At 36.0% G+C, this 27,881-nt stretch overlaps 1 protein-coding gene across 1 annotated transcript in view; it reads left to right on the top strand.

The window, feature by feature from the left end:
- The window catches only part of BTBD7 (BTB domain containing 7), a 95,691-nt gene that overhangs the window by 29,253 nt on the left and 38,557 nt on the right, over nucleotides 1-27,881 (top strand). Inside the window, 3 exon segments of the mRNA XM_078151417.1 lie at nucleotides 7,875-8,062; nucleotides 8,766-8,951; nucleotides 8,954-9,844. Of these exon segments, the coding sequence (XP_078007543.1) occupies nucleotides 7,981-8,062; nucleotides 8,766-8,951; nucleotides 8,954-9,844 (1,159 nt within the window). The 5' untranslated portion in view covers nucleotides 7,875-7,980.

Here is a 27,881-nt window from a genome sequence, read left to right as displayed (position 1 = left end):
CAAACATTGACATTTGGACATCATAGCATCTTAAAGATCTTTAGCCCAACCTTGTTATTTTTTAATGCAAAGAACATGAGACATAGAAAGGTAAAGATAAAAAAGCTTGCAAACTATAACATACGTTCTAAGAATTCATTTTTTGAAAATTTGTGTATATATGTATCTGCCTTACAGAAGCCTTTAAAATATTTTCATTAATCACAGATAAAATGAATTGCAGATTAGGGGACAAAAAAGTATTAAAATTAAAGATAACCATAAGCCAAAACAGTAATTTAACCTTTTCACGTCATGCATGTTTCAGGGAGTTAGCAGAAATAGTACTTTACAAAGCTGAGGATTGCAAGGAAAATTAGGGAAAGGAAAGCAGTAGGGCATGATTATAAATTATATTTGTATTCTGTATTAAATATTTGCAGATCCAAATCAGCAAATACTTGTGTACCTAGTATGTACAAGGCACTTTGAAGCTTTGCCTAGGAATAAGGGATGTAGGGTCTGCTTGGGGAGATATGACGCAAAAACAAATATCAAAAGAAGAGTCAAACACAAGAATACAGGATTTCTCTCTTAAGATTAATGTAACTTAAAAATGATATACCCCTTTATAATTTGCAAGATATTTTATACATGTTACCTCATTTGATTCTCACAACATCCCTATTGGTTATACAAGTATTTATTTAGAAGCTACTATGTGCCAGACACGAGATAAAAGTATCAAGGATGAAACTATCACTAAATGGCAAAAAGCTTGCATTCTAATGGGGAGACAACATAGTGGCTGCAATGAAACCTTATGCTGGACACTGGGGGTATAATGATGAAAAATGACAATCTCCGCCCTCTGCCCCCATTGGTCTGATCCTTTTAAAGTAGTTTCTAATCCTAAAGAGATTGCTCTTGAATGGGTAAACTGCATAGCTTCTATGTATAATTGATATAGGCTGATTTAATGTAGAACTTCATGTGCCTTCTGAGATGACTCCTAGACCTTGTAATAGAAGAATTTTTTGAGTGTTATGTGTATCAATCACAGACTAGTTGATAGATGTTAAGTATTATATTGGGAAAATACATGTACATAGGTAACCTAACATACAAATTACAATGATTAGATACATAGAAGTGATAGCCTCAGAAGCTCAAGGATTTCACGAGAAATAAACGTTACCATATCATATGGACAGAATTATACATGATGATGTATGACATAGCCAAACTGAGAATTAAACTTTTACTGTAAACTCAATTCGTACGGAATTATTTGTTAATGACTTTTTATATTTAGCACATTTTCTTTTTTAGAAATGACTGCTGCATCTTCAGTTCATCTGCTGAATTGTACTTGCTCTCAAGATGATCGTTGATATTTCATTACTCAGTTATACTTCCTTTTAATGACCTCTTCATTTATATTGCTGTTGTTATGTGTTTTGCTCCCTTGGATCTGCCTAATTTGCTCTGGCTCCTTTTATTTTAATCTTCATACATTTCTCTGAATTTCTCATAGTTCTTTTTTATACTGCTTAATGGTAATGTAAAACAATATGTTAATCCATTCCCTGATAAGTGAGCATACATTTTGTTTCCATTTATTTGCTGCTACAAAGAGTATTGCTATGAATATTTCGGTAATTATTTGACCTTTGATTCTGTTTTCATTTCATTAGAGCTTATGCCCAGTAATGGGACATCTCTTTCTTTATTTGCTCATTAATCACTTCCTTAGTTAATATTGTATTCTACCCAAAATCAGAGTTGAGCTTCCTAACCTTTATTTGCAGACTCTACTTGCTTACCTTTTAAAAAAGACTAGATAATTTTTCTCTCTAATCTTTCTCGTTCTGCACAGTCATTCAGAGATTGCTAACATTGCAAGTCATACCCACCATATAATTCAGTTATCTTGGGCCTAGTGATTTGATCTCATCGGTGGCAATTAAGTGGTCACTTATTGTCTCCCTGAGGCAGCTGTTGGCTCATTAGGTAGAGCACTGGGTGTGGAGTTAGGAAGACCTGAGTTCAAATCCGATCTCAGTTTCTAGCTATGTGACCCTGGACGAGTCACTTAACCTCTGACTGCCTGATGAAATAGATCTAATGGAGAAGGAAATGGTGAACCATTCTGCTATCTTTGCCAAGAAAACCCCAAATGGGGCCATGAAGGGTTCGACACAACTGAAAACAGCCAGACAACAACATCCACTGTCTCCCTACTTGTCTTCCATTTCCACTCTCTGTTAGCCATTTTTCTTCTTTTCTGTCGTTTCCAGTTCAATAATTATTTTCTTTGATAAGAAAACAATCAAAATAACAGTTAAGTGACAGTTTTGTCTTCCCTTTTGTCCTTGACCTTAGCATTTGTTACCAATATCAACTTATTCAAGGCTTTAGCATTCCAGACATTCTTAAAGAACTGACACAATTATTAATTATCTGAGGCATTCCTTATTCTTTATTGCATAAGCCATAATAGGTGTCCCAGAATCCGTTCACTCCTAAGTCCCAGTTGACAAATCTCAATTGATAATCTTCCTAGGATTATCATCAGCGTTTTAGAGAGGAATCTAATTGCTGAATTTAGACCCAGAAAATCTGGGTTTGGATTCTAGCTCTGCTATTAGCTACATATATGACCTTAGGCAAGTTACTTAACTCAGTTAGACCTTGATTTCTTGATCTCTAAAATGAAGGTATTGAACCAGATGACCTCCAGCTCTAAATTCTGATCCTCTGATCCCTTAGTTCACCTCCTTCACATCTCAAAACTTCTTTATATTCTTGTGCCTATCCTTGTTTACATCTTTACTTTCTCTTGTCTACTTACTAGCTCTTTCATTTTTCACTAGAAACTTACTCATTATGTCCTTCCAACCTTCCCTTTCTGTCCCAAAACAAAAGGAAAAAGCAAAAAAATTCCCTTAAGCAACTGTTTTGTCCCAGCCTTTTTAAAGACACAGCCTAGGCTTCTTTGCCTAGCTTACAACATTTCCTCTGCCTGTATTCTTTCAACTCTATTCGCATTGACAAATTCTCACTACCTATTGAAATCAAGACCCATCTTCCAAGATCTGGTTCATATGCTGTGTCTGTCACAAAGCCCCATTCTCCCCTTAACAGAACCCGATCTTACTTTTCTATGACATCTTATAGTACTTTGTCATGCTTTATTTTTCATTATATTTGTTTTTGTTCACTTAAAGCATCTTTCCTGCTATAGTAAACTTCTTGAGGGCAGTAATTATATGTTACTGGTTTTTATCTCTTCCTCAGTACCTAGTAGCAAGTAGCTTTCAAATAGTAACAACTCAGTAAATTTTTGCTAAATAAATGAAATTCAGATGGAATATTTGTCATACTGTTGTTTCAGGGTTACTAGGTTACTTCTGTTCATGAGAAGTAATTGTGATGCATTTCCCATTTTGTAGACATGACAGTATTCTTATTCTCACAAAACTTTTCAATTTTTTCCAACTTCGAGTCCACCCAGAAAGTAAGAAACATTGCTCTATATTTGTAGTTACTGGGGTGGGGGATCCTTTTTATGTATATTATAAGAACCTTTCTAATGAGGATTTAATATGTAAGGTTATACACACACATATTAAACTTTTAAATGTCTTCAGTGTATGTAGGTATGTATAGTTTGAAATGTGCAAAGATTTAGTGAAAGTGGTTTTGGTTGGTTTTGGTTTTGTTTTTTTGAAGTGGAAATAGAGAATTCTTGGAGAGAGATGCCTAGTTTTTTATGTCTAATCCAACTTGCCTCCATTCTGTAAACAACCTCCTCAATACTTTGCCTCACTCTTGCATGCAGTGTGGATTCATTTCAGTTCAACATGTATTCAGTACAGCACTTACATTCAAGCCAGGCACTAGGAATAAAAAGATAAAAAGTGTATGATCCTCGCTCTACTGAGGTAAACCAAATGTATGTAGATGGAGAATACAGAATATAAACAGAAAATGATTTTGGGTGGAGGTAAGGAGGTGTATGTATGTACAGTTAAGCGGACACAGACAACTGGTAGGATCGGGAAAGTTAGTCTCTAGGGAGCTAGAGATTTCAAGAGACAGTGAGGTAATACAGTGTATAAAGGTCTTTATAAGGTCTATAAAGGGCTAGGTCAGCAGTTAGGAAGACCTGAGTTCAAATCCCATCTCAGACACTTACTTTGTGACTTCAACAAGTCACTTAACCTGCCTCGTTTTCCTAAACTGTAAAATAGTGATAATAATTGCACCTGCCTCCTAGGGTTGTGAGGATCAAATCAAATATATGTAAAGCACTTAGCTCAGTACCCGGCATGTAGTAGGCACTTAATACATGCTTGTTTCCTTCCTTCTTCAAGAGGCAGATGTGGGAAGAAAAGTATTCCATGTCTGGAGGATAGCCTGTGCAAAGCGCCATATTGGGAAAGGGAATATGCTGGGAATAGCAAATAGGACTAGATTGTCGTAGAGTACGTGGAGGGAAGTAATGTGCAATCAGCATGAAAAGATGGGTTAGAGTTAGATTATGAAGAACTTTAATTGCCAAAGGAGTTTTTCATTTTATCTGAATCAGTGGGGAAGCTGCTAAGGCTTTTTTAGCAAGGAAATGACAAAGATCTGTGCTTCAGGAATATCAATTTGGCAACTGTTTGAAAAATGGAATAGAAAGGGCAGGGAGATCAATTAGGTGCTATTGAAATAGACTAGGCAAGAAATGATGAGAACCTGAAATAGAGTGTGATGCCATGTGAGTGGAGAGAAAAGAAATGGATATAAAAGATGTTAAATTAAGGTAGACTCAACAAGATTTTGTAACTGAATTATAGATAACATGGAGAAAAGTAAATTTTAAGAAGATTGGAAAAGTAGGAAGGAACCAGGTTATAAAGAGCTTTACATGCCAAATAGAGGACTTCATATTTGATCTTGGAAGTAATAGGTAGCCACTGGAATTTATTGAATAGTAGGGTGTTAGTTGTTTGTCCTTCGGATTCTGGAAGAGGAAGAGTGACATGAGAAGATTAATTTGACAACATAGTGGAAGATGGATTGGAGAGGGGAGGTACTTGTGGCAGGTAGACCAATTAGAAGGCTATTGTAATAGGTTAGGAGAGACATGATAAAATCTCTACTGGGGTAGTGGCTGTTATGGAGAGAAGGAAGCATGAGATTACTCAGCAAGATAACGTAGAGTGACAAAATAAGAGGGCCCAAGACTGAGCCTTAGAAGGTACCCATGATGGTGAGGGTAACTTGGGTGAAGGTACAGTAGAGGAAAGGAGAATTAGAGCAGTGTCTCATATAGGAAGGATATACATTACTATGTGCCAAGACCTGCTAAGTGCTGAGGATATAAATACAGGTAAAAAGAAAAAAAGTTGCTGCCCTCAAAGAGCTTACATTCTAATGGGAGAAGACAACACACAAAAGGAACCTGAAAAGGGAAAGGCACCTGGGCAGGAGCATGATTTCAAGGTCCAGAGAAAGTCTTTGAATAAGGCCAGCAGGGGAATGAAGGCAATCTGGGCTGGACCCCTTCACAAAATGGAAGCTTCAGGAAGAACTCACCAGTGGGAGAAGGGGAGCAGGCCTTGCAGAATATTCCAAGGTGAGGATAGAAATAAGAGGTATGATTTTTGAAGTCCAGAGAAAGTCAAGAACAAGACTGGAAGAGGAGTGAAGGGAGAAAAAACCTAGAAGGGAGACAGTATGTAGGTAAGAGAAGGCAATCAACAGTGTCAGAGAGTTCAGAAGGGTCACAAATTGAGACATGGCCACTGGATATAGCAGTCATCTGCATATGATATGGGTAGTAGGCCAAGCCTGAAATAGGCTATTCTGGTAGTTCAGGTTCAAAATTGGAAAGAAATAAGACATATAGAATATTTAGTAGTTCACAAAAGGAGGCTTACTTAGCCATAGCATGAAAGGATACTCAATAGAGATATATCGCATTTGGCTTGGTTAGGCACATCTCCCTTAATCTCCAAATAGAAATAGATCTGGTCAGCGGGCAGGATGTGGTGACTGGCATAGCTCTGAGACATCTGCCAAACCTGAAGGGTACTTTGTACTTTTTTGTACCGTTAAGCAACCAGGAATCCTAATCAACTTATTTTAGGCCCTTTGGGCCAGTCACCTTCCTTGTGTTTGAGGGAGAGAACTAGCCCTAGTATTCCTTTTGGGGGCAGATCACCTTAATATAGAGGGACATAAGTATGCAACATGGTATTAAAGCCTTGATTAGAAATGAGAAAAGTCTGTTCAATTCCTAACTGACATTTACTAGTTATGTAACCATGGGCCACTCACTTTTTTGAGCATCAGTTTCCTTATCTGTAAAATGGGAATAATACCTGTTACCTACCTCACAGGTAAGGCTCAGTAAAGTGTGTATGTACAGTGTGCTGCAAACTTTACAGCAACACACACACATGTAAATATACATATACATATATATAATCAGCTATTATTGTTTAATAAAAATGCTTGTTGAGTTGAATTAAGCACCTCTTATGTGCCAAGGACTGTGTTATGCAGTGAGGATACAACAATAGTCCTAGCCCTCAAAGTGCTTACATTATATTGTGAGAAAATGGCATGTACGAAAATGAATTAGTAAAACATAATTTTGAAGCAGCATTAACAACTGCAGGAAACAAAAAAAGTCTCCTGTTGGGTATAGCACTTGGACTGAACCTTGAAAGGAGTTAAGGAGGGAAAGAAGATGTTCATCATCATTATTTACAACTAATTAGATTTGAGTGATGAAAGGAAAATTGAAAATAACTCTAGAAATAGTAGACTGTGTAGATAGTAGTACTGTCAACGAAGGTACCTTCTGTTTCTTAAGAATAACATCCCATTGAGGCAAATCACCTTAATGTACTTAGAAGAGTATAAGTATGCAAGAAGTACTCATTAAAAATATTTTTTTTCCTCAAGTGGGGGTAATTATATAAATGATATAAAAGCATTATAAATGGTATGTTATAAATATATGCTGTTGATATCCACTAAAATCCTATTCATATGTCATGTGGAGGGAACCCTGGGTACTTAAAAGCTATCCAACCTGGAAAGGCTTTGGAATATGATCTTGGAGACAGACTGTCCTGAAGAGCAGTCTGCCTGAATTATAGTGGCTCAAATTTGTGGGTCTATCAGCTCCCAGAGACCACCTGCCTACCCAGGCACAGAGACTTTGTAATATTCCTCTGTAGAGAAAGCATCTACATCAATAAAATCATAGATGTTTAAAGCGTAGAATTTCTTATGGAATGTCTGTAACACAAATAGCTCAGAGGTTCAGAGTTTACTCTTAAACACTTTTTCCTTCCCTACTCTTCTAACAAAAAGCCTAAAGACATAGATGAAAGATTATTTTAAACATGAGTGTATATATATGCATGAAAATCTATTAATACTTAATTTTATTTATGGCAGGAAATTCTTAAGTGTTTTCTGTATTGCTTAAAATTGTAATTTTGGGGGCTATGGGACTTCAGGAAACATGTCTATGAATTCACAAAATTGTTTTGTTGTTATTTTTGGGCCAGGTAATTTTTTTCATGAAATTTCAGATTCACCCACAAAAGCTTAACTCATTACTCTTCATTAACTTAACATTGGGGTTTTTTTTACAGCTTAAAAAAAATGCAGTTAGCATGAATTTATCATTTTGATTTAATTATGTGTTTGCGTTTAGCTTCTAGCCCTTTACCCTCCTGTAATACTGTAACCATAATTTGACCCCAGATGCAGGTACTTGCAACTTTATGCATTTTTCCAGCAAATGTTCATATTTTCTCTCAAGTGCAATTTTAAACATGCTTTTGTAAAAATGAATGTAATGATTTTTGTTTGATTTTAAGAAATGGATGAAAAGAGGCTTTTGGATCCAGGGTTGAAGGCTCAAAATGGATTGTGGGATTGTCCTCTGAAGAGCCAGCAGGTGAAATGCCTGAGTGACTGAAGAAAATGGGTGCTAATGCATCTAACTATCCCCATTCATGTTCCCCAAGGGTAGGGGGAAACCCACAAGCCCAACAAACATTTATAGGTAACTTCAATAATTTTTTCTAACAGTGTTCTTTAGTGAATTTAGTAGAACTGTTTAAGCAGAGACTAAATAGATGAGTATTGAGCTATATATTAAACATTTCCTCTAAAGTTATAATATTTTTTTTTAAAGAATGAAGCCTCAGCTTCTGTCTGTATAATTTTTATACTAGTTGGACTGTTAGAGGATAGCTGGCCATTCATTTTGGCTATTTTCACTGTACTTGCCAGTCATCATTGCCACATCTATGCTGTGAAAATCTCCACTTATGGTTAAATGATATAAATATACTTGTTTTATCTACATAAACACAGCCCTAAGAGTGAACCCTTTACTAATTACGCACATGTAGAGCTATTTAAATCTTAAATTTCAAATATAATCAGCCTCGAAAGTGAACCAGATAGTATCTGCCCAATCAGAGATTAGCAAATATGTTAATGATTTATTGAATAAAAATTTATCACTGTTGACTATAAAAGAGATGGAAAAGTTGTTATTAGAACCAAAAAAAGGCCACTATGCTACTACTAAAACCAAGATTTGGTTTCCCTTTTAAAATTAAAAAAAAATTGCTTTAAGTAAATGTGATGTGAATTCTATCATGAAAGAGGTTAATAATCGAAAAGACTGCTGAAAATAAGATGATATTGGAAAAGAAAGGGGAAGACAGCTTTCATTAATTATTTATTTTCTGCTTTAGGAACATCATCCTATTCTCATCAAGGCTATGGATGTGAATCAAAATTATATAGTCTTGACCATGGCCATGAGAAGCCACAAGACAAGAAAAAGAAAACCTCTGGCCTTGCCACCCTCAAGAAGAAATTTATTAAACGTCGGAAATCCAGCCGCTCTGCCGACCATGCTAAGCAGATGCGAGAACTCCTCTCGGGTGGGATGTAAGAGATGTCAATGCATTAGTAGAGGAATACGAGGGAACATCGGCCTTGAAGGAGCTTTCTCTGCAAGCCAGCTTGGCCCGACCAGAAGCTCGAACACTGCAAAAAGATATGGCTGATCTTTATGAGTACAAGTATTGTACGGATGTAGACTTAATATTTCAAGAAACTTGCTTTCCTGTGCACCGCGCCATTTTAGCAGCAAGGTGTCCCTTCTTTAAGACCCTGCTTTCTTCTTCCCCAGAGTATGGAGCAGAGATAATAATGGACATCAATACAGCAGGTATAGACATGCCCATGTTCTCTGCCTTGTTACACTATCTTTACACAGGAGAATTTGGAGTGGAGGATTCAAGATTTCAGAACGTTGATATACTAGTGCAGCTCACTGAAGAATTTGGAACACCAAATTCACTTGATGTAGATATGCGTGGACTATTTGATTATATGTGTTACTATGATGTTGTCCTCAGTTTTTCGTCAGACTCTGAACTAGTTGAAGCTTTTGTGGGAAACCAGAACTGTTTAGATGAAGAGCTTAGAGCTCACAAGGCTGTTATTTCAGCACGGTCTCCATTTTTTCGAAATTTATTACAAAGGAGGATACGGACTGGTGAAGAAATTACAGACCGAACATTGCGGACTCCCACTAGAATTATACTAGATGAGTCCATTATACCAAAAAAATATGCTAAAGTTATTTTAAACTGTATGTATACTGATGTAGTTGACCTCTCAGTTTTGCACTGCAGCCCTTCTGTGGGGAGTCTGAGTGAAGTTCAGGCTCTGGTAGCAGGAAAGCCAAATTTGACTAGGGCTGAAGAAGCAATGGAGCTTTATCACATAGCACTGTTCTTGGAATTTAACATGCTTGCACAAGGTATGAAATATATTTAATTTTCCATAAATATTCCATGAAAAACAAATTTGTCAGAAATCAGTAGTTGCACATATTTTTCTTTGTAATTTGTATATTTAACTCTAGTTTAAATAATCATGACTTCAGGAAATTCTGTTTATGACATTTAGCACTATGATTTGGCCTGGTCACTTATAACTTTGCCATCTGCAACAGTATGAAGGCTGAGTGTGGCCCTTGGTGTGCTCTCCAGAATTCCAGTGATTAAGCAGTAGGAAATATTTGGCTTGAAAGGAAAGTTGAAGTTTAACATATCCAAAGTTCCAAAAATTTGTTGTAGTACTTCTTGAGGATGCCCATGGCCCTTATCTGTTTATATTTTCTTCTAAGCCATTACTTAATTTAACTTTTTAAGTGAGTGTCATGGTTAATTTATATTAATAAATTGGATACAAATCTGACCTAAGTTTAAACTTAAATTCCTTTATCTTTTAAAATATAAAGCTTATCTGGTTGAATAATAAGTATTTATCTGAACACCTACTGTGGGCAAGGGACCATACTAGAAGCGCCTGCCATCTTTTATCTATACCAGAAGGATTTTAACTGAATGTTTATGGTATATTGTTAAAATTTTTAGTTCTGTACATGAATGGATGAGGGGAAATAAAAGTGATATCGTTCCATAGAACTAAAGAGAATCTTGAATTTTACTAAAGGTTGTATGTTTATATTTCCATGACCATATTGTGTTTGGAAATGTTTTTGAAAACCACCCTAGATGATATCTGGAGAGTATTAAAGAAGCAGAGATTTAAACAAAATCAGATTTGCCAACGTAAATTTAAGTGACTATAGATAAATCATTAAGCTAGGTATATGGACTTCTTCACTAAGTAATGAGTTCCCATCATGGAAGATCTTTAAGCAGACTAACAATGACCACTTCTCTCAGGCATTTTTAGAAGGAGGATTCCTGTTCCAGGTACATTGGATTAAATTGCTCTCCAAATTCACTTCCAACTCTGAGACTATGTGATGATATCAAAATATCAGTAACAATAACACCAAAGTTATTCTCCCCCCCCCAAAAAAAAAGGACTTAAGAATTTGGGAGAATAAAAGTAGATAAGCAAGTTTGTTCATGGGTAGGTTTAAAATACTATTTTTAAAATTTTTTCATTATTATTACTTTTTAAAAATTATTTCCACAGTATAACATTGTCAACTCAAAGTGTTCTGAAAATAAAGCTTTTACTTTTTTTTTTTTAAAGAAGACTACAGCTGTACTAGAATTTTTTCAGAAGAATGTAGAAAAACATTGTTAATTCTTTAGGAAATAAGCTAGCTCAGTAGATTCCACCCACCACAAAAGAAAACTTAAAAGTTTGTGTCATTACCAGAAAGGCAAAGTATTACATTTCTGAAGTCTTTGAGATATTTAAATAAAAATAAGACCAGAGTATTTTTACATTTGTAATTTGCTGTTTTAAAAAATGAGAAATGGAGCCCCAAATTACAATAATTTTTAAAACTTTAAAATAAAATTGTAGCTTAGGTACAGCTCTTAGTAAATATTTTAACCAAGGATCCCTTGACCCTAATTCCTTTATTAATATTCTTCCTTTCTGTCTATACTGTAGTGTTTTATGTCCTAGTACATAAAAAAAGAGGGATAGGAAGTTGTCATTTAGGACTCTTTCTCTTTCCTGCTATTGCCCTCTCCTTCCATCCCATAGCAGCTGTGTTGGAATATATACTTAATTTTTACAACAAGGAAAAAACTTGACTTTTAATTTTTAACCTGGGAAAATAGAAAATCACAATACATTTATTTTAACTGTCTGAAAATTCAATATGTTTTCAGACTTTCTTACATTTTTTCAGATATAAATACAAATAAATTTCAGACTTTCTTAAATTCTTAAATTTCTTAAATACATTTAAAAGATGTGTACTAGGTTGAACAGCTTGGTTTTACTAGACTCTTAAGTTCCATCCTTATGTAACATTTTACTATAAAACAACTTTAAAGATATTCAGCTAATAGTATCATTGTAAAAGTAAAAATTAAATACTGAAATTTTTCATTACTACAAGATTAGTTGAATTAAAAATGGTAAAATTGTTCAGTCAAAAGCTTTCCCTTCCCCCTGTAGATGCTGTTTTAATATTTTGAGACACTGGATTGTTTTTTTCTGACATCCTTTCCCTAAACATACTGATATGACTTATTTTAAGAAAATAGACATATTTAAAAAAACCAAACTTATAAACTAAATTGTCAGGATGATAGTTGGGGAGAGAGAGAGACAACATCATGAAGACACTAAGATACCCAGATCTACATAACAAGCACCAAAATGTCAACTATGCATGTACATATTCTGATATAAAGCATTTCACGTTGCTTTTATTGTATCCTATATCTTTTTTCATTTACCTTTCTCTGGAATGAGAAGTGGCAGAATATAGAGAGGTAGACTTAGAGCCAGGAAGACTTCAGCCCAAGCCCCACCTCTGACATACACTGGTTAAGTGACCTTTCTCAAATCATTTAACTTCTCACAGTTCCAAACTCATGGTCTCCAGACGTTTTTGAGCGCCCTCCCCAATATATACATCTTACTACGTGAATAAAGTTGTTAACTTAGGAATCCAGAAAACCTGAGTTTAAATCCTGCCTTCAACTAACTAAATAGCTGTGTAATCCTAGGCACACAGGTCATTTAACCTGTCTCAGCCTCAATATTCTCATCTGTAAAATGGAGATAATGCACTTACCTCATACAGTTGTGAGGATCAAATAAGATCACTTTGTAGATCCTAAATCACTATATAAATGTTAGCTATTGGCCATGTAATTACAGAGTAGAAGAACTTGGCCATTTTATTAGATCTATTTAACCTCTTGACTATATGGGGAAAGTGAGTTTTAAATCCCCTTTATTAAGGTATGCTTAAAGCAATAATGCATTAAAGCAATAAAGAATCTAGAAAATAATAATCTTCTGAGTTAGTGAAACTCTAAAGACTCAGTTCTAAAAGACCTTGAAGAATAATTACACTAGCGCCCAGAAGCGTAATTCACGTAAACACAACAAACGAATGATTTTCAGAATTAGCAAAACATTGAGTTTAAGTCAATCAGAAGATAATCATGGTCATGTTCCACACATTTATCTTCTGATTAACTTAAACACAATGTTTTGCTGATTTTCTAAATCATTGGTTTGTTGTGCTTAGGAGAATGTAAGCAATTTTTTTCTACATAGACATGAATTTATTATTATTATTATTATTATTATTTTTTTAGTATATGTTGAAAGTTTGGCTTCATCATTGGGAGCACTTCCACCACCAATATAGATCCCAGTCCCATTTTGCCAAAAATGGTCAACCTTATCACAGTTAGACATTTTGAACCTAGCCAGACTGCTTCTTGGATGACAGGCCATGACTAGACTTATCAAATCAAGCCTTTTTACAAATATGGCCAAACCTGCCAAAGGTTGAGTTGTGCTGTCATAACTTTTGAGACCCCAGGATCATCTTCATCTCAAAATTAGGCAATCAGAATAGGACTTTAAAAGAGGAAATACATCCAAAATGATAGACAAATGTATGAAAGGGAAAACCACCCAACTCAGCATTATCTTTTTTTAATGACTTAATATTTTATTTTCCCCCAATTACATGTAAAAAAATTTTTAACATTCTTTTTTAAAAAAATTTGAGTTCCACATTTTCTCCTCTCCCTTCCTCACTCCTTCCCCTCATTAATAAGGTAAGCAGTTTGATACAGGTTATATACATGTGCAGTCATGCTTTACATATTTCCACATTAGTCATTTTGTGAAAGAAAACACAGATACCCAGCCCCTCCCCCCCAAAAAAAAAATAAATTTAAAAAAAGTGTGCTTTGATTGCATTTAGACTCCATCAGTTCTTTCTCTGGAGATGGATAGCATTTTTCATCATCAGTCCTTCAGAATTGTCTTGGATCATTGATTCTTGAGAATAGCTAAGTTATTCACAGTTGATCATCATACGTTATTGCTGTTACTGTGTACAATGTTCTCCTGGTTCTGCTCATTTAACTTTGCATCAGTTCATATGAGTCTTTTCCAGATTTTCCTAAGAGCATCCTGTTCATCATTTCTTGTATTACAATAGTATTCCATCACAATCATATACAACAGCTTGTTCCTATTGATGGACATCCCCTTAATTTCCAGTTCTTTGCCACCATTAAAAGAGCTGCTATAAATATTTTTGTACATATAGGCCTTTTTTTAAAAAATCTCTTTGGGATACAACCTTAGTAGTGCTTGGTCAGAGTATGCATGGTTTCATAGTCTGTTATCTTTTAGAAAATTAATAGTATAGCATCAAATTGCAGGTTAGGCACTGCAAAGCTTGAGGTAGTATTGACTTGTTAGTGATGCTGTGTTCATCACATTTAGCTTCAGCCTTAATTTGACTCACTACAAACACTGCTTGTATCATATAAATGTAAGTATATACCATATATAAGTAAAGCAGGTTTGCAAATAATGAGCCCTTGAGCAGTATTTTTGTAACTAGTGTTTTGAGACACACCCATGTGACCTGTTACTTAGTTTCCTGACAGTGCTGCATCTTAATTAGAATCACTATTATGATATTGGGATGCACTTCTACAGATTATGTCAGGATTAATTATTTTGTCATTTCTTTCCCATCCTAAAATTGTCATTTTTTTCCCCTTCTAAAATACATAAGAGTTGAAGACTGTTATGGAGAGAGAGAGAGAATTGTAGAAATAAATACAGTAGACTTTAAAGCTTCACTTGTCCTCTATGTGTCATAGGTTTCTAACCCAGCTCTCTAAAAACAAATTTGATTTAGATCAGAATCTGCTCGTGGTACCTTAACATCCCCAAAATGAATACGAGCACCCAAAAGAAATCTAGACAGCTTCTAGTTTCAGTAGTGTCTAGGAATGAAAGAAATAGGGACAAGGATAGAATTATATATTTTCCAAGTCAAATGTCTGCCTGGTTAACTAAAGTGGGCAAAAATAAGCATTACGCATACCCTTGTTGCAAGGATGCTAAAGAATAATTTTCTGTTATGTGTTATGGCTGTTATCTTTTGTTGACAGTGATCATGCTGGCATATAGTTATGATGTAGGATAGTTCAGTATGATAGTTTAAAAAAAAATTCGCATGGCCAAAGTGAAAAATTCACAGTGATAAAATTGGCTACTGCCAAAGTCCACTTGCTGAAGTTGGGTACTCTTGCCTATAGCAATACACATTTATTTGCAAGGGAGATGTAGTACAAGGTCATATAAGATTGTCAGTAGCAGAGGTAATATTCAAGCCCAACCCAAGATGAAAAACTAAGGTACGAAGATGAAAAATAAAATTGTCTTCTCCTTTAAACACCCTAATTTCATAAAAAGTATATAAGACTGGCTAAATACTACGTCAGGTATTGCAGCAAAGTAAAAATTTTTGGGTCCAAGTTGGACTTGATGATCTCTGAGGGCCCTTCTAAACCTGAAATTCTGTGATTCTATGACTTGCACCCAAATATAAAACAAGGCCATATGGGATAGGGACAGAGGAGATCGCTTTCAGGTGGAGACAGAGCAGGCAGGAGTTGTTGTAAGAGAAAGATTCGGAGGTGGACCTTTTAAAAGAGAGATTATAATATGCAGAGAAAAGGAAGAAGTGTATCCCAGTCCTGGGGAGGAAGCCTGTAGAAATACAAAGACATGACAAAACATGGGAGACTGTTAGTACAAAATTGTACTCTTCAGAATTACTGATGATACTTCCTTAATCTTTCTGCACTTTTGTTATGAATAGTATAATAAACAGAATCATTTTTAATAAATCTAGTGATACAAATTGCACATCAGACCATTACAACAACTGGAGTAGTACCGAATAATGAATTAAAATAAGCTAGATGATAGTTTTGCATCCCTCTTGTAAATCTGTGCTTCTGTAACATCTTGACAAAGAAAGAATTGAAAAATGTAATCAGTAATAGATGACCTTTACGTAACACTTTTTTTATGTAACACTTTAAAGTTTACAATGCACTGAGAAATAGAAGATATTCTAATATTAATAAGCAGTTCTCTTCCAACAAATATCTCACCGTATAATCACTTGCTAGATATCTCTTTCCAAGTAAAAATCTGAGACTAATTCTCACATTACTAGTAAATCATACCAAGGGCTGTTTGTAGTTTGACTGATATAATTCCTTGAATTTGAAAGTCCGACTGATACCTTTCCTTATATCAGAAGTTGATTAGGGATGTAATCCACACATAAATAACCTTAGTCTTTCTACTGAGTTCCTACATGAGTTGTAGAGAAGAATGATTGGATATTGAAAAGTACATGTCCTATAGGCATCTCAAATGCAACAGGTCCAAAATAGAACTGATTATCATTCTCCAAAATTCATCCTTCTTTCAAACTTCCCTTCTTTGATTAGACATCTGGAACTGGATACCTTGTAGAAATCTTAAATTCAACATGTACAAAACTGAACTCACTTTCTTTCTCTCTAAACCCTCCTCCCTTCCAAATTTTCATATTACTATATAAAGGCAATACCATCCAGGGCCTGTCTGTTTAACCTTTGTAACGTCTCTTGATAATGTCACCTTCTGTCTTCTAAAACTGCTTCCACACCAGGACAGGCCTTCATCTCCTCAAACCTTACAACAGCCTGCTGGTTGTGCTGCCAGCCATAAAAATCTGTCCTCACTCCAGTTCATTCTCCATTCAGCCACCAAAGTAATTTTCCTAAAGCACAAGTACAAGCTAAGCTCCTTCCACTCAGTAACTCCAGAAGCTTCCTATCGCTTCCAGGATCAAATACAGAATCCCTGCTTAGCATTCAAGGTCTTTCATAATGTTATCTTCTCCCTACTTCCCACCTTTTTAGTCTTTTTACATCTTCCCCATTCCCTCTACTTCTCTCCATTGGAGTCTGACTCTAGCTTCTTTGCAGTTCTAGGAACAAGACACTCCATCTCTCAGTTCTAGGCATTTTCTCTGGTTGTCCCCATGCCTGGAATGTTCATCTCCACCTCTTGGGTCCCCTAGCTTCCTTCAAGTCCCAGCTAAAATCTTACCTTCAATAGGAAGCCTTTTCTGATTCCCCTTAATTCTAGTACCTTCTCTCTGTTAATTATTCATTATTTGTTCTACATATAATATTTGTATATAGCTTTTCATCTTGTCTCCCCCATTAGATTATTAGCTCCTTGAGTGCAGGGGCTTTCTTTTTGCCTACCTTTGTGTCCCCAGAACCTAGCTCAGTGCCTGGCACATAACAGGTGCTTAGTAAATGCTTAGTGAGTGACTGGCTGATTTTCTGTTGAGGACATCTGTCTTTAGGCATTGTGGTTCATAACCTTGGGGTCATCCTTGACTCTTCACTCTCCTTTATGCCTGTATCAAATTAGTTGCCAAATCTGCCTCCAAAAAATCCTTTACTTTCTCCCTATTCACATAGCCTGTGCCCTAGTTTACGACCTCCAGGATCAAATACAAACTCATTTAAAGCCTTTCTTAACCAGGCTGTACCTTATGCATTCAACCTGATTATGATTCCCTTCACATACTTTGCACTGCAGCCAAACTGACATTCATGCTGTTCTTCATAGATGGTATTTCATATTCTATCTCCCTGCCTTTGCACTGCTGCATGTCTCCCTCACCTACTCCTCCTAGAATCTTGAGTGTCCTTGAAACCTTAGCTTATGCACCACCTACCTTTCCTCATCCTGTCAGCTTCTAATTCCTACCCCTGCCCCTAAATTGTCTTTTAGTTGTTTGTATATATTTAGGGTTATAGACCTAGAGCTGGAAGGAATTTCAGAAGAGACTCAGTGCAGTCATCTCATTGTATAGAAGAGGCAGCTCAGGGAAGTTAAGGCATTTGCCCATAGTTGTACAGGTAGCTCCAGAGGAAACTCACTACTTAATTTCATGGTATCTGCATTTCAGAAGAATCAGACAACTAAAATCAGCAAACATCTAGATCTGTTATGTGTCAGGAACTGTGCTGTTGCTGACTACACACAAAAAAATTACGTAACAGTCTTTTCCCTCCAAGAGCCTACATTTAGCAAGGGAGACTACATATACACGTAGAAGAATATACAAAATATTTGCATTTGAATACAGCAAAACTGTCTTTAGGATTATGTCAGGTTTGCCCAGGTCTTGTCTTTCCAGTTCAATTACAACCTCCTTGATTTTTGGAACTATGTAGTAATTTTGCTTATTTATTTACTTAATATGCTCAACATTGTCCCTAGGCACTGGAGATACAAATCCAGAAGTGAGGCAGGCCTTACCCTCAAGGAATTTACGTTCTTACTCAGGAAATAGGAACATAATCACATAAACAGATACAAGATACACAGACAAAAAGGTATAGTGATCAGACAAGGTTGGTGCGAATCAGCAAAGGTCTCATGGAGCTGAGACTTGACAGAAGGCAGATATTCCAGGAGGCCTAGGTGATGAGGAAGGGTATTACAGGTATGGAATATAGACTGAAAAGGCACAAAGGCTGAAGAGTATGAGGAACAATAAGGTATCTGGGGTGGAGTTGAGAGCATTTGAAAGGGGATAATAGATCATCAGCTAGGAAAGATAGACAAGAGCCAGATGCCAAACTGTGAAGAGTTTGTATTTTATCCTAAAGGCAGTGGTGAGACACTGAATCTTCATGAGCAGAGAAGTTGTATGGTCAGACTTGAGCTTTAGAAATATCATTTTGGTAGTAATGTGGAGAATTGATTGTCAAGAGCGAAGATTGGATCCAGGTAGCTGCAATAGTTTGTTAATTTTTACATTTTTAAGGGTGTGAATGTTTAGCTATTTAACTGTAGCTACCTAATACTTATCTGAGTTTTCTCCCACCAGAATTTGTTATTGCATCTAAAAATAAATCAGAAGAAGGTTACAGATCTTCAACAAAGGCATTTTTGTCCAGAACTGCAGTGTTGTGTGAGATTTTTAAATCTTTCACATACAAATAAACCAGAGCTTCTAACATTTGTTTTATGGCAATTTGAGGGGAAGGAGAGGAGAATGATTTAGGGACTTTTATCCATCAGTCACCAAATATTTGAGGGCCCTACCATGTGCCTATAACTTCATAATACAGTATTAAAGTATAAATCATTGACCTTGTTAATAAGAAACTTATTTAAATCTATTAAGTTCCTTAATTTAAAATCATCAAATAATAAAATTGTTGTAAAGGACCTCATAGGTGATAACAGTCCTACCCCAGTCATTAAACCTGTCTGTAATTCTCTATAATTCTCATAGCTTCTATTTGAAGACTTCCCATGCTGGGGAGCTTGTTTCTCTCACCCCACCCGCAGCCCATTCCATTTTGGAACAGTTCCTATGTTTAGAAAACTTTTATTCACATTGAGCCAATATATGCGTTATTGAAGCTCCTCTCCCCTTCTAGTTGGGTAAAAATCTTCCTAAGAAGATGAGTAGTCAAGCAAAACAAATTCTCAGATTGACTGTATTTGAAAATCTGTGTCTTAACTCTGCGCTTTTTAATCCATCACCTCTTTCAGAATTGGGTGTTATATTTTATCATTGGTCCTCTAGAACAGCGCTTCTTAAACTGTGAGGTCGTGACCCCACAGTGCAAGAAGCACTGAAAGGGTCATGAGTGGAAAAAATTTAAGAAGCCCTGGTGTAGAATCATGATTTATCATTACTTTGATCAGAGTTCTTAAGTCTCTCAAAACTATTTTTCCTTTAGATTGTTATTATTGTATCATTTCTTCTGGTTTTTTTTTTACTGTGCATCTGTTCATATGAGTCTCCTAGATTCTTCTGAAATCATTCATTATTTCTTATGGTATGATAATCTGTTATATTCGTATATCATAGTTTGTTCAACCATTCCATAATTGATTAGCACACTCCCTTAGTTTCCAGTTCTTTGCCACTACAAAAAACTGCTGTAAATTTTTTTAGTATATATGAGTCATTGTCCTCTTTTATCTCTTCAGGGTATAGGTCTTATAATGGTATGTGCTAAGTCAAAGGATATACATAGTATTAAGACTTTTTGAATGTAGTTCCAAATTGCTTTCCAGAATGGTTAGACTAATTCTGTGATTTCATCCACATAGATACTTCTTCAGTGATACAAATTATAATCCATCCATGTCTACCCATCCTCTGTGACTCCTGTTCTATAAATAATCCACAGCAGGTATGAACCACAACATGATATGAAACATTCTTTAGTTTTCTTGACGTTATGTGGATATTAATGGAGCACACAGACTGTACCAATCCATCATATATATCACTTCTGCCATTTTGATGGGTCAGACTTTTTTCTCCAGTCATACCTTTCTCCGATGTCTTTTATGCAACTTCTTTGCAATTCTTCACTTGGAACACATTTGTATCCTGCTTTATAGGCACAGAGTTATTTATATCCATTTTCTTAGTGATTACTGATAAGAATACTATACAAATAACTGAAGATATTATTATCTTAATCTTAACATATGAGAAAACAAAGAGCACTTAGGAGACCTGGAACTTGAACTGAAATATCTGAAATCCCAAGTCTAGTTTTTAGTTCTACCTTGATACCTCTGTCCTTTACAAACTTAATTCTTTACATCAGGGTCTGTGATTCTTCTATGTGGGTATTCCATCTACTGACGCAGATTACACCCCCCCCCCCGCTATGAATCTTTACAGAGTAGATTTTAAGTCTAGGTACTCTTTACCCTTCTCTTCCGCTTGTGACTCCATGCTCTTCAATTGAGCTTTCATCTCTCTTGCCTCTCTCTTTAGTGAGCCTAGCTGCAAAGGGAAAAGACTAGGGCCTTCCAGCTGTGGGAGAGCATCACTGATAGCAGTCATACCTATTTCCCATTACCAGTTTCTCTCTACAGCCTAAAGGGCTAGTGTACATGCCATTCCCGGTGATCACTCTCTTAAGGCAGCTGCTAGGCACCAGATTGCTTTGTTCCACAAGCCTCTCCATTATCATCCTACTTTGTCACAGTAGAGAACCTTCTTTCACACCACTGGGCTGGGCTGGATGCCAGACAACCAGGGCCTAAGGCAAACAGCCCCATGCCTCTATTGAGCAGAATTGATCATTTTTTTAAAAAGCCTGAGGGGGCAGCTAGGTGGTGCAGTGGATAGAGCTCAGGCCTTGGAGTCAGAAGGACCTGAGTTCAAATCTGGCCTCAGACACTTGATACTTACTAGTTATATGACCCTGGGCAAGTCACTTAACCCCAAATGCCTCACCAAAAAAATAAAATAAAAATGGCAAAAATAAAAATTTTTAAAAGCCTGAGAAGAAAAAAGTCAAGGAACTCAGATGAAAATTAGAAGACACTCTATTAAATAAGTTTAAAAAAAGGAAATACAAAAAATGGCCATTATGGGGAGCCATTAAACCCCTCAATAGTCCATAGAAGCAATCAATAGCACGCTCAACACAGTTTAAAAAAATAACCATGTGCAGTGCACAACAACTGAAATGCAGATGTAAATAGTTGTTATTATGCACACCTCTTAGAAAACACAGACAAGAGGCAGTATGGCTTAGTGGTTGGAGAGCTGGCCTCAAAGTTAGGAAGACCTGGATTCAATTCTCATCTCTTAACATATAGTGGTTTTATAACCCATAGCAAATTATTTAATGTGTCAGTTTCTTAGGCAACACTGTAAGACTATAATTTGTCCTTTGACAAAGCAGGTCCTGATCTGCATTGGTAGAGGGAGTTCCTCACTAAGAGTCCCTTCCAGTGAAATCACAGGACATGAATTGGGAATTCACAGTCCAGACCTTTCTTCCAGAAATATAACAGAGCTCAGTGCTGACATTAAATCCAGAGTTAGGAAATAGGCTGGAAAAATGGGCAAAGAAAAAAAGAACCTCTTCCCCATCTCTGTCCCTCCCCTTAATGAACTGTTGTGGTGTGGAGACACTTAAGATAAAAATGCAAGGAAGGGAATGACTATTTTTAACAAACAGTGCTTTAGAGCAAGACACAGCTTAGGTACAAACACAGTCGGAATTTCTGGAAGACAGTGAAACAAGAGTTCAAAAAATTTTTTAATATTTTATGAAAGAAAAAAAAGGAAATGAGAGCTATGGAAGAAAAAAATGGAAAGGGAATTAATAGCTTAGCACACCTTTGCCCAAGCAGTAGAACTCCCTGAAAATTAGAGAAGCCAGTGATTCCATGGGACAACAAGAAATATTAAAAACAAAGTCAAAAGGCTGAGAGAAAAACAGAAGAATCTAAAGTATCTCAAGAAAAATCTGACCTAAAAAAATTTAGCAATCATTGAACTGTGTTAATACCATGACCAAAATAAGAGGTTAGATATCCCATTATCCTAAGAAGTCTTTAAAAAAAAAAGAAAAAGAAAAAAACATATTTGTCCAGATCTCTTAGCACCAGAGGGCAAAATGGAAATTTAAAAATATCCACCAATTACCTCCTGAAAGAAACCCCAAAATGAAAACTGCCAGGTATATCATAGCCAAAATCCCAAGTTTCCAGGTTAAAGAAAAAATCACTGCAGTCAAACATAAAGAATTCAAATAGTGAGGAGCCCAGGCAGGATCATACATGATTTAGCAATCACCACCATAAAGGAGTGGAATACTTGGAAAATGATATTCCAGAGAGCAAAGTATATAGGCTTACAGCCAAGAACAATTTATCCAGGCTACAGGGTGAAAAGAACAGAGCTGTGGAGAAACTTTGAAGTTTAAATTCAAGAAACACACACAGATGAACAAGATAGAGAACTAAGCAAGGATGAATGCTTACTTACCTTCTAATGGGGGGGGATAAAACATGTTCCCTCTGAACCCTATTATCATCAAGGCTCATAGAGGGAGTCGAATTAAACAAGGCCTAGCAGTGATTCCATTGTGTCTTGGTGATTTTAAGGAAAGGGAAGGGAAGAGGATTACGCCAGGGTGCATAAGTAAACTTCTAAGCAAACAAGGAGGGCATATCAGGGAGTAGCTGACCCTTGAATCTACCTTTCATCTGAACTGGTCAAAAGAACAAAGAATACGCACAGAAAGAGTGGGTACAAAAGTACATTTCATTCAAAAGGAAAATAAGAGGGAAATGGGGAAAGAAATTAGAAAGATGGTAGATTAAGGGAGGGGGAGATTTAAGAATTAAACGTGTACAGAAATATTTGTAGCTCTTTCTTGAAAAGTATGGGAAATTGAGGGGTCCTCATAAATTGGAGAACTGATGAATAAATTATAGTATATAAATGTGATGGAATATTTTCATACTGAACTCTTTATCAGCAGAATGACCAACCAGGATTCCAGAGTATTAATGATGAAATGTGCTGCCCATCTCCTGATAGAGAGGTGAAGGCCTTGGAATGCAGACTGATATGACTTTCTGTATAGTCAATGGAAATTTGTTTTGATTAACTATGTGTTTGGTAGTGGGTTTTGTTCTTATGTGCTGAAGTGAGAGGAGGGAAGGTGAGAAAGTGTATCTTGATTGATTAAAACAAAACATTTACATATTTTACTTTATATAATATAATAAAATTATATATGGAACTGTCACAGATTAACAGAGAGCATTCCCCAGGAGATTATCAGGAATATGAAGCAGTTCACATACTTTTCAGAAGAATTGGAAATCAGAAGTGACAACATAAAAACATCCCCCAAATCTCTAGTAGCTAAAGAAATGCAAACTAAAGCAGCTCTGAGGTTTTATGTCATACCATACAAATTGGCAAAGATAACCGAAAAAACAGAAACAGGCAGGGTTGGTCCTGTGGGAAGACAGGCATACTCATTCATTTTGTCTGTGGGACTCTGAATTGAATTGATTCATTCTGGATGCCTGTTTGAAACCATGTTTGTTTTTTTTGGTGTGTGTTTTTTTTTAAGTGACTAAACTTTGATTTAGTTATCCCGCTGTCAGGTATGTACCCTACAGACATGTAAAAGAAACAGAGTTCCAATGTGTGTAAGATATTCATAGCAGCACCTTTTATGTTAGCAAAGAACTAGAAACAAAATGGGCACCCATTTATTGGGGAATGGCTGAACTGATGCATTAATCTAATGGAATATGTTGTGCAATAAGAAGTGTTGAGTATTAGGATTGCAAAGAAACAGGAAAATCTATGTCAACTGATACAGAGTGAAATAAACAGAAGCAAGAGAACAATATACACAATGACTGCAACAATGGAAAATGGAAAGATCATTAAAAGGAAACAATTCTGAGAAATTGAAAAACTTAGAATGGCATGAGGAAAGAACGAAACTTGCCTTTTTCTTGGCAGAGATGCAAGGGTCTTCTTGGGCAGAATGTTGTATACATTATATACATTATCCTTTGTGGTCAATGTACTGATTGTTTTTGCTTAAATTTTTTTGTTAAAATGGAGTTCTTCCATAAGGGGTAATATTTACAGAAATTACTGGAATTTTTAAAATCAGTAACTGACCTAAAACATAAAATACATAGATATGTTTATATGTATAAATAGGTAAAACAGTGAGTATCAAGTACAGCAAAAGAAAAATAATTTTTAGTATTCTTTGTTTCTTAATTCATTATAATAGTTCTACATTGGCTGTCTCTCTGCTTAGTTGTTTTCTTCTCATTTAAAGCACTGGGACTTGACTCAAACATTTTGCTACTCTATCATTAAAAGCCACAGTTGTCAAGAACAGCCAGTCTCTTATCTGCTGGCATTCCTACCTGAAACAATTCATATTTCTGTGGTCCTATTCCTAGGATAATTGAGGACATGTGTTTTCATTTGAATCTGCCTCAGATGGTTCCAGTTAACCTCCCCCCAGGTTAACACAATAACTTGACTCTTAAGGGAAGTAATACTATCTTGATCCATAACCAAATGTTAAAGCTAAATTAAGTACTAGTTAAAAATTAGGCACATCTCTTCCCAATCTGTTCCTCATTTGACACTTATAATTTGCTACATTATATTAACTTTTTTATATATGTGTGTCATCTCTTCCTTCCACTAAAGTACCATTGCTTTGCCATATTGAGACATGAAGGCTTCTTTACCAGAACCTAATCTCTTTTAGGTTCCATTAAGCTGGAAGGACTTAAAATTTAGCCCAGCAATGTCTTTTGTTTGAAGACTAGCCTAGCCTAGGAAATAGTAATTTAATCATTTCAATCTGTCATCATATTATTGACAAAATAATTAGGGAAATAGTCCATGTAGTCCTAACTTAAATCTGCATAGTTGATGACCTGTAAGTTGTATTGATCTTCTGTTCCTAAGCATTTTAGCTGATATTACAGATTAATCTCTTACGTGAGTCTAAATTTTTTTTTCATAGAGTAGTAAGGGACCTTTGAAATTAGCAGCCTGCTCACTCAGAAATAACTCTATAGCATCTCTGGAAAATTATCAGTGAAATCTGTACTTGAACATTTACAGCTACAGGGAGCTCGTTCTTTTGATGTAACATTTCATCTCTTGATATTCCTTGACTAGATAGATTATTAATTCCTTACTTTCACAGAACCACAGAATGTGGGTCTTCACAGGCCATTTACAGCAACCTACATCTGAACAGGAACCCCTCTACAATATCCCCAGTAAGTGGTCATTTGGCTTTTGCTTAGAGGTCTATATGTCTACTTGTTAGTAGATTTTTCATTACATCAAATTGAATCTGCTCTTTGCAACTTCAGCATTTATTCAAGCATTTATTAAGTGCTTACCATATGTTAGGTGATAGAAATAAAAATAGGAAACAGTCTCTGCTTTTTAGGACCATTTCATTCCTCTCCTTAAGAAGCTTCAGTGGCTCCTGTGTTTTTTTGCCTCTAGGATAAAATTATAATTTTTCTGGTGTTTAGAGCCCCTCAAAATCTGACTCCAGCCTACTTTTTTTTTAATGTTTTTTTAATTGACAAAAATATTTCTTCTTCCTTTCTTCTCCTCTCCATTTATTGGGGAAAAAACATAGCAAAACATATTCGAGCATTGGCCATGTCCAGAATACCAATGGCTCATCCTACACTCTGGGTATACCACCATTCTCTCTGTCAGGAAATGAGTAGTGTTCTTCATCCTTGATCTTCTGGAATCACAATTGGGTTATTTTGTTGATCAAGTCTTAAGGTTAAATTGGTTATACTCTCTTTGAACGACAACAGCCAACATCCAGTAAAACAAATTTCCACCTTGGTCATGCCTAAAATATATATGCCTCATTTTTTATTTTAAGTCAATCAGCTCTTTCAGAAGGTGAGGGCTTCTAGACTCCCTTTCCCACCTTTTTTCATTGCTTCCTTTAAGATTCTTGACCTTTAGTTCCTCCAATCAAATTTCCTTATTTTTTTCTAGATCCATAAAATAATCTTTTGCTAGATTGTTACAGCACTGAATGAGTAATTTAATTAGATAGTATTATAGTTTTTATTACATTAACTCAGTCTAGCCATGAGCAATTAATATTTCTGCTATTACTTAGGTCTTTATTTCTACGAATATTTTGAAGTTAGATTCGTATGGTTCTTGCATATCTTAGTATATAGACTTCCAAATCTGATTTGTATATTTTCATCATCTAATTTAAGCTTTCTCTCTCAATCTTATTGCAGTCATTCTTTTGACTACAACTTCCATGTTGATGGATCTCTTCTTTTTTTTTTAATCTCTTCTAATGTTCTGAGTCCTTAACCTCCGTACTTTCATTTCTTCCACCTAGCTTAACCATACTTTAGACCTGATGATCAACACATCACTCCCAAGATCTCATTCCCTTCTCTAACCATGGCTTCCATGTTATTTTTATGTGCCACTGCTACTGAACCTTGTTTTTATTATATCCTCTAGTCTTTCACATTCACCTCTATCCAGCCTAGAGACTTCACTTGTCTCCCTATCCAGCCCAGAGACCTCATAATCATTACCATGATACACATACTACTGCTTTAGACAGTGGTTCTTAAACTGGGTTTAAGACCCCATGTGGGATTGTGAGTAGCGAGTGGAAAAAGTTTAAGAAATCCTGCTCTAGAATCCCTCACCCCTTTGACCATTTATTTGCTCGTGTCTTGCCAGTGCCCAGTCTTACATATACTTGCTAATCATTGCTGGATGGAATCTCAGCTGATTTGCTGCACTGTTCTTTACTACTATTCTGCAGTCCTTTTTTGGCTCCTTATTAATATCCTCCTGTTAACTGTTCTTAACCACTTGAGGCCTCAAATTCCCATATCCCCATTTCTCTTTCATTTATAGAGATTGAGACTGTCTTGTAGGAATTCCTGCAACTTCCTTCATTTCAGAACTTCTCTTTTTCCTCTACTATCCTCCTATCTTAAAAAGAAAAAAATTCCCTTATGTTCTCAAGGCTAGATTTCTTGAATTCTTTGTTTCATCAGGCATCCTCCCTCAAACACACATTTTAATTCTTCCTATCTGTCTTCTGTCTCTTGTTCTGACTACAAATAGGTCTCCCCTAGCCTACCAAAAATTGTTTTTTACTATTAATCTTCAAACTTAATGGCCTCTTCTCATTCCTCATCCTTCTTGATCCCTCTATAGCCTTTGACATTGTCAGTGACTCCTTTCCTCTTGATACTGTCTTCTCTCTAGTTTTTTGTGACACAGTTCTCTCCTGGTTCTCCTACCTGTCTGACCACTCCTTCTCTCTCTTTACTAGATCTAAGTCATGCCTATGAACTATGGGTGTCCCCGCCAAGGCTCTGTTCCTCTTTCACTCTTCTCCCCTGGTAATATTATTAGCTCCTGAGGGATTCATTTATCTTTATGCAGATAATTCTCAGATCGGTTTATCCAGTTCTTTCCTCATTTCCAGTTGTCTCTTGTGTATTTCTAATTGTATGTCCTGTAGACATTTTAAACATAACATATCCAAAATTCATTTCATCATCTATCCCCCTAAGCTTTCACCTTTTCCTACCTTCCCTGTTACTATTAATGACACCACCATTCT

The sequence above is a fragment of the Phascolarctos cinereus genome, unplaced genomic scaffold, assembly GCF_003287225.1.
Source record: "Phascolarctos cinereus isolate Bilbo 61053 unplaced genomic scaffold, phaCin_HiC Scaffold_3;HRSCAF=262, whole genome shotgun sequence".
Classification (NCBI taxonomy): domain Eukaryota; kingdom Metazoa; phylum Chordata; class Mammalia; order Diprotodontia; family Phascolarctidae; genus Phascolarctos; species Phascolarctos cinereus.
The sequence above is the reverse complement of the archived record's forward strand: the minus strand, read 5'-3'. Positions and strand labels throughout refer to the sequence as shown.